At 41.7% G+C, this 7,878-nt stretch overlaps 1 protein-coding gene across 1 annotated transcript in view; it reads right to left on the reverse strand.

The window, feature by feature from the left end:
- Positions 1-4,086: 4,086 nt before the first annotated feature.
- Positions 4,087-7,878, reverse strand: part of HCRTR2 (hypocretin receptor 2) — a 70,712-nt gene continuing 66,920 nt past the window's right edge. Inside the window, exon 7 of the mRNA XM_019520559.1 lies at positions 4,087-4,484. Within this exon, the coding sequence (XP_019376104.1) occupies positions 4,258-4,484 (227 nt within the window). The 3' untranslated portion in view covers positions 4,087-4,257. The remainder of the gene's footprint in view (positions 4,485-7,878) is intronic.

A 7,878-nucleotide genomic window follows, 5' to 3' on the forward strand; every position in this document is an offset into this window, starting at 1 on the left:
TTATATTTGTTGAAACTCAATTTTTTCCATGGATAAAAAAGAATTTTCCAGTAAAATCTATTAACTACTAAGATCTAAGTCCTAACCAGTAGCTGAAATAGCAAACCTTAAAAACAAATGAGACAAATTGGTGTTTTCAACTTCACAGTAAGACCACAGCGGACCTGACTGAGACTAACATTTTTAGACACTGATTGCTAAAGTTAGGCACCAGTCTTAAAGCAGCCTGAATTTCAATGGCCAATCCCTTATAGTTCCTACTGATTTGAGCAGTAGTTTCAGATTCTCAGCACCTTTTATCATCAGATTGCTTTTTTTAGATGCTTGACTTTAGGCACCCAAGTTTAAAGGAAAATGGCTCTGAATTCTCAGTTTAGGATTACATAGAGAAAACAAATATTCTATGACTAAGGATGTGGTTATGTTGGAATGAGTAGCTGTGAATACCACAATAACAATCTCAAGAGAAACTGCAGAAAATGTGGTAAAAAAGTATACCATAGTTGTTGAAGTGTAAAATTTCATTGGTGCGTAAGAAGAGTAACTGTGTCTCACAATTAAATCCAGCATGAATAGCTTCAGGATGTAAACTAAATGGTTTTCTAACTCTTTGCCTTCAAATACTCGTAGCTCTTTATGTGATACATTTTAGAATGTTACATGGCATCTGAAATATATATAAAATAAATACCTACAGTATTTACAAAGCATGATACAATGCGTTCTTTTAAAAAGACTTGCAAAGATGCATGTTCTTAGCACATTATGAGGTAAGTACGTTTCCATAAGATTGAGAGGAAATTGAAGAGGCAGTCATTTTGGAGGAATCCCTTTGTCTAATTGTTGTGATCTATCACATGGTGTATAAAGACATTGGTATTCCCAAGTATTCTCAAGTAGCCTTTAATGTATGGGCCCAAATTCATCCTTGATGTAACTCCATGGATGTCAGCTTAGTAGCCACAGGGGTATATTTGGACCACTCTGTATTCTCAGTTGTCCCAGTATCTTCCACAGAAACTTTCTCTGATTCATCTAAACTTGTAGTTATGCTCATCCCTGGTATGTGCAGGTGCAGTTCCACTGACTTCAATGGGCTGTATATGGCCGTGGCACCTGTAACATATAATATATAGTTTAAGGTTATTTTATGGCTCGTGAAAGTTGCCATTGGTTCACTTGGAGGCTGGGGTCCTCTTTGGACAGAACACAGCTAATGAAAACTTTAGTAACATGACCACCTAGAACTGCTTCTATCAATGTTTTAGGCAACCTCTTCCCAAAGTCTATGGGAAAGTCTGATTCACAACACATTCTTGCATTAATGATGAATATTACAGGCATTGGCTATTGATTGGGAATCCTAAATTCATCTTTAAAAGTATCATATTCTGTCTGGGAACATAGGATGCTCAGATGTCTTGATTAAACAAGGGTAAAATAGAATTTCTCAAGCCAGCTACTCTCTCAGGTCTAAGTGCCAAATGCTGCTTATTTAATATTCAGCTGAAAAGTTGGCTTGTTCCTTAACAAGATTTGATAATGTGCTCAAAACACTACTAATTCTTAGCAATTGCATGCAGATCAGGGATAGGCAAAGGAGGTGAGAATAATGAAAATAATGAATGTAGGCAGGAGCAGTGTTTCCAGCAGCAGAGGTTGACTGGCTTACTAGCCTGGTCCCCAGCCAGGATACCTTCCCATTGAAGCCAGCCTCTGAACACAAAATTTTTGTGTGAGAAGATGGGAAAACCAAACTGAATAAACTTTGTCAAGTGAAACAAATACATTATTCTATATAAACATTGAACAAAATGTGCAAATGGAATCAAAGATTTTTCTAGAAGACCAGTTCTGAATCATCACCACCCTTTTTGTTGATTGGTCCTGCTTAGGTGTGGAAACTGTAAGGTAGATAGATATACAAAGGCTTTATCATGACTGTCCATGTTACATAGTGGTTGGGAGATGGCTAATGCTAATAGGCATACTGCATAGGTACATCATTAAGTTAACTACATAAACTGTTGCCAATCCCAATTTGTTGCCTATCACTTACATTGCAACAGACTCTGATTATCTGCTTATCAGTTAAGTGCATAAACTACTTCAGTACATAGCGTCTCTCAGCTTCACTGTTTACTTTGAAACTTAATTATTAACTGCATACTAACTGTAACACTAATTGTCCACTTGGTTACCAACCACACTCTTTTTAACTGTGCCAGAAATGTTGAAAGGAAAGCAGACCTCCAAGGGCTGCTCTTAGAAGCTTTGAGAATGACAACAGCTAGTTAGTTTCATGATTGATTTTGCTATCGAGGCTTCTAATAGCTGCCCCTACAGTGACTAATACAGGCTCTGAAAATGAAGGGATCTAGTCAGTTTCAAGGTTGATAATGTTACAGGAATAACAGAAACAGACTAGCTCCTTCATTTTCATGGCCTGTTTTAGTGCCTTCAAATTAACTGTTAGAAACCCTAAAAATGAAGCACAAGTGGAGTCACAACAATGACAATGTTGTGTACTTAACAAGTATTGCTTGCTTATATTCGGCTTGGATAAGTGGATACTCTGGGTAAACACATAGCCTCTTTACGGTTCCAAGGTTATTCGCTTAAACAGAGTGAACTATTCATAGCTCACCCTGACCTGTGCCTGCAATTATACCCATTTTCAATGCTGCTGCTGCTTAGTTTTATTGTTAAATATGGGATCATCTTTACTCCTCCATTCCTGGAGGATATCTGCTATAGTAAATAACACAATATAGAATTAAGCTAATGTACGAGTCCAGTCTTCTAGAAGAATTTTAGACACTATTCAGCGGCCGAATCTTCAAATCTGAATAGAATCAGGAGATAATCTCTCCAAATTGAATCAGAAGCCTCCAAATGAATTCGGAGACATTTGATGATTCAGCCATAGACACACCTTTATATGTTTTTTCTATATACCTCAAGATACCAGGCACGGCTTGTGAACACTGAGATGGTGGGGCAAATGGGGCATCCCATGGAAGTGCTGGGGGGGGTGGGTTCTCCACGCTTTTCGTGGTGGACCTAGAGGTGGACCAGAAGAACTTCAGGTCCACTTTTAGGTCTGCTGCTGAGTGCACAGGGGAGCCTCCCACCCCCCAGCTCAGTGATTGGTGCCTCCTAGGTCTGGGGAGGCACCTGGGGTCTCCCCATGGCTGATCGCTGAGCCAAAGGGGCATGGGAAGGAGTCCCTCCTGCACTGGGCAGCTGACCCTCCCCGTGTTCCTGTGGGATGCTCCATTCTCTCCACTATCTCAGCGTTCATGAGCCATGCCTGGTACCTTGAGTTACATAGAAAAAACATATAAAGCTGTGTCTACAGCCGAATTACTGATTCTCCAAATCAGAATTGAATCTTCAGATTCGGATGAATTGAATCAGGACAGTGATTCAAATCAGCGAACTGAATCACTGTCCCCCGAATCAGGCCGAATCCCATTCCAGATCTAATACTGCCCACTTTTTACACCCCTATTAATCTCTATGTGTGATTCCCAACTGGAACACTGCTTTTCTGCAGTGAAAAGGCCCTTTAGTGAACTAAACCAAAGTCACATGAGGCCTAGATATGGCCTTTGCTCCAACACTATCAAGAAAGTGTAATGTTTAGCTCTAATGGCATATAAAGGGAAAAGGTACATCAAACAGTAAATTATACAGCTGTTTCCACTAACTGAAGGAACTGGGGGGAATGCAATACCAATCTAACATCTGACATTCTGATAATCTCCAGAGTTGGTAAATTGAAATTATTTTTTACTTTCCATTTAAAAAAAAAGAGCTTAGTTAACATATCTCTTCTGAAAAAGTCATCTCTATCTTGGCATATTTAGAGAATCAGATAGAAGTTGAATATATGCTTATTGCAAAAATATTCCAATTCCAATTTTACACATTTCATGATACCTGCTGTTTATTTGGAAACCAAAGCAAGTAGGGACCCAATATATGTAGTAAGGCAAAAAATTAATACTCTCTTCCCACATATCTTAGACATGTTAAAAGCAGAGTAAATTATGTTTCTAAAGGTTTGGGGTTTTTTTAAAAAAGTTGTTATTTAATGTATAAAACAGGTTATGTAACAATTTTGCTTACTGCTAGTTTGCAATCCTAAACTCCTTTTTGCCTTGTATCCTTCTGGACACTGGTAAAAAGACTGTTGGAGGCATGACCAAATTTTAATTTACAAAGGCATTAAAAGACATCAGGATAAGTATACTACCAGTGGTGAATAGGTCCAGTACCATTTGCTGGAATTGTGTTTATATTAGTCAGTACAACGTGTTCTGAAAGTTTTGAAACATTATCAAAATTGCTAATCTGCGTGGTCAAGGATTTTCGGCTTTCTGTGCTTGCACGCCCTCTGGTGAGACGCTCATCCTGGTGATGATGAATGCCACATAAGCAACAAGAAAATGCTGCTTTAAATTCTTCTCTAAATTTCCCTGTTGATTAAAAAAAGCAGGCATGAAAACGTTATCCAAATACATTGTGCTTTTATCTATCTTCCATGAACATGGAAGATGAGTGGTTAATTAGTGCAAAAACATATCCAAAACAGTCAAGTACTCTTTTTATATCATGGGGAAAAAAGCAGTTTAAGAAGTTTAGGAAACAGCTGCAAAATTACACTTTTTATCAGGTTTTATACTAAGCACAGCATAAATCCTATTATTTTTATATTGCAGAGTAGAACAGTTCCTGTCACTCTCTCCTAGGTGGTTTGTTGAATAAATGACAAACAATTTATTTTTTTAAGTGAAATTTGATGTCTTGAAATGTTTGTATTATTATCTGACATGTGAAATGGGAGAACATAAGTAATTTCTATTTTATCTTGAACAATTTACAAAGAAAATGGGAATTTAAAATATCAGAAGCACATGAGCTCCAATATATTAAATCAAATGTTTAAAAAAATGTTATATGTTCCTTAAAAATCTTATAGCCTATTAAAATTGCTGCAGCAATGCTTTATGGAAGGAAAGATACAGAAAAAAAGGAGGGGAGGGGAGAAAAATCAGTATATCTGGCATTTGGACAAGTTATTCAGGGCCAGATTTTGATCTCACACTAGTTTCATGGCAATATAAATTCCTACATTTCAGTTGAGACTTGATTTACAGTGATGAAACAAAACAAAAACACAGGACTATATGGAGCTCATGATTATGAAGTCCAGTCCCTTACTAAAGCAGACAACCATGTTAAATAAACCAAAACTAAAACTACATAAATGTCATAAGCTAAAATTACACACTAGTAAATTTGGAGCTTTATCATTTTATGAAGGGAATCATTATATTTGTGTGATCATACCCTCAATTTATTCATCTCTCAGTTTCACCATCCATAAAAAGAGGATACCTAAAATTTGCTTTCCAAACAGGTTGCATAATGAATATTTGGGGAACCCAGAAACCAAAATGATGTTACAATATAACTAAATGCCTACATAAAGGGATATGAGCCACTTCTTATGGTGGCGATTAGAATCTGGCGAACCCATTCAGACAAAGTAAGAAAGTCCTAGAATTTAATGCAAGGTCTTAATTTAACTTCAGAATGCATTCAAGATAATATGGTTAACTTTTTCTTTTAAAATTTTTAGATAGTTTTTCCTGTTTTAATATGGCTTCCAAACTAATACATTTCAGCTGAAAGAAGAAACAAATGTTTGTGAATAAGAGTTTGCCCACTTCTAAATGCTCTTTTATTTCTTAGAAAAAAAAAGTTTCTAAGCCAGTTTTGCAGACATTGACAATCTGATGAACACCCAAAAGTTTACTTAAGGTCTATCTGAACCACACTTCTGAAGTTTGTTCATTTGGGGCACTTGTACATGTGATGGTGGGGCCATGTACACATAATAAAAAGTTATGAGAAATCATCATCTGTCTAACATAATGATGCCACAGTGTGCATATGGTCCACTTTTTTCATGTCAAAATTTGAGTATGGCAACTTAGATCATCTCAGATGTATTTTAGTTTGATCAGGGCAAATTGTCCTGTTGTGGATAAAAAAATTGTGCACATGTACATGTGTAGTGGCCAGAGAAGGTGGCAGGGATGGTACACAGGGCACAAGAAGTCCAGGCAGGCTCTTGGAAGCTTGGGTTAGCAGGCTTCCAGTGTCCCATGCACCAATCTTGGCACCTTCACCACCCGCCAGTGTACCCAGTCACCCTACTACTACTTTCCTGCACTGCCCCAGGAACAAGACAGACCATTCCTGGGTGGTTCCAGGCAGTAGGAAGGTGGTGGGGACAGTGCACAGGGCACTGAAAGCCCACCAAGCCTGAGCTTCCCTAAGCACGTCTGGGATTCTAATGCCCCTTGGACCATTGGATTGGGCTGGGTGCTGCCTGCAAGCTAGGGCAGCACCCACCCAGCTACCACCTTGCCCAGGTGGCCCTGGGGGACACCACAACCATGGAAGGAAGCACAAGGCTCCTCCACAGCCCCAGGGTTGCATGACCCATCAGCAGCTCTGTCGCAGAGAACCTCGGTGCTCTGCTCCTATAAAGAGGGGAGGTGTGTAGCAGGGCACTGAGATGCCTGCTACGTACTGCTCCATAAGTAAGGAGCCCAGCTGTGGGTTGCTAGGGCAACCACTGTGGGTCAGCTGACAGGAAGGGGCAGGGCCTGCCTCCTAGATAACTCCCAGGCTGAGGCCAGGCAGTCAGTTCCCTGCTAGCAGCCGTAGAGGAAGGAGCTCTGCCAGACTGACCAAAAAGGAGAGGCTAGACCACAGGTATAGCTGTGAGACTGGGGGAAGGATAGAGTACTCCTGATGTAGCAGGACTAATGTTATAGCCAAGTGGCTAGAATTTCTGTTGTAGACAAGAGGCTTGCATTTCTGTTTGCTGTTTACAACCGGTGGTTTTGGTGAGGCTATTAGGCGTTGGAGGAAGGGGGCCACGGTAGCGTGGGGACCCTGATGCCAGAGAGGGAACAGCATTTGGGGGTGTACTGACCCTGGCACCAGAGAAGGTGCAGCACTTTGGGGAACGCAGACCGTAGCCCTAGAGCAAAGGGCCAGGCACGGGGGTTTGAGACCCTGAGGAGGAAAGCTGGGGCCAGGCACGGCTACGGCCACCTGAGCCCTACTGAGATCGAGAAGCCCCGAGGCAAAGGGGGCAGTGAGAGAAGCCCCGAGGCAAAGGGGGCAGTGATTGATGAGTGCCAGAGGGCCCAGTTGCAAGACAAGGCTGCAGAAAGCCAGAGCACCTGTGGGGTGCAAGTTGCAAGACAAGGGTTGAAGAGAGCCCAAGCGCCAGAGAGGGCGCAGGGAGTGAGACTGACCGAACAACATCCGGTACATTAGCGAGGCTTGGGGCGTGGTAAAGGGGCTGTTGGAGCCACACATAGCCCATAAGGCTGGGGGTGCAGGAACACCCATTAGTGCAACACGGCTAATGCACAGGAGTAGAACTGTGTCCAAGAAGACGAGAGGCAGCCTCCCTTTTATTTATATAAAAGATCAAGACATGGTGGGCAAGAACAAGTGTGCTTTAAAGTAAACTTGGCACGGTAGGGGACACTAGGGGAGATCACGGCCACCCCTAGGACCCTGCTGCATGACAAGCTCACATAGGCAGGCTCCATCAGGGGGGAAAAAAAAGAAGTGGGGGGGCACTGGACCTTCCCTCCATAGCACCGGTGACCCCCAGGGCTACCCAGGCAGGCTGCTAGTGGGCAGATGCCACCTGGGGGGGTGCTGCCACTGTAAAGGGAAGGACCAGGGGCGCCCAACAGCCCAGGGGCTGCTGGCAGCTCCCCCTCCCCCCCCCCCCCCGGCGGGCCAAGGGGCGGACGACCCCGTAAAGAAAAAAAA

The sequence above is a fragment of the Gavialis gangeticus genome, unplaced genomic scaffold (assembly GCF_001723915.1).
Source record: "Gavialis gangeticus isolate Ggan-Ray unplaced genomic scaffold, GavGan_comp1, whole genome shotgun sequence".
NCBI classification, from domain to species: Eukaryota; Metazoa; Chordata; order Crocodylia; family Gavialidae; genus Gavialis; species Gavialis gangeticus.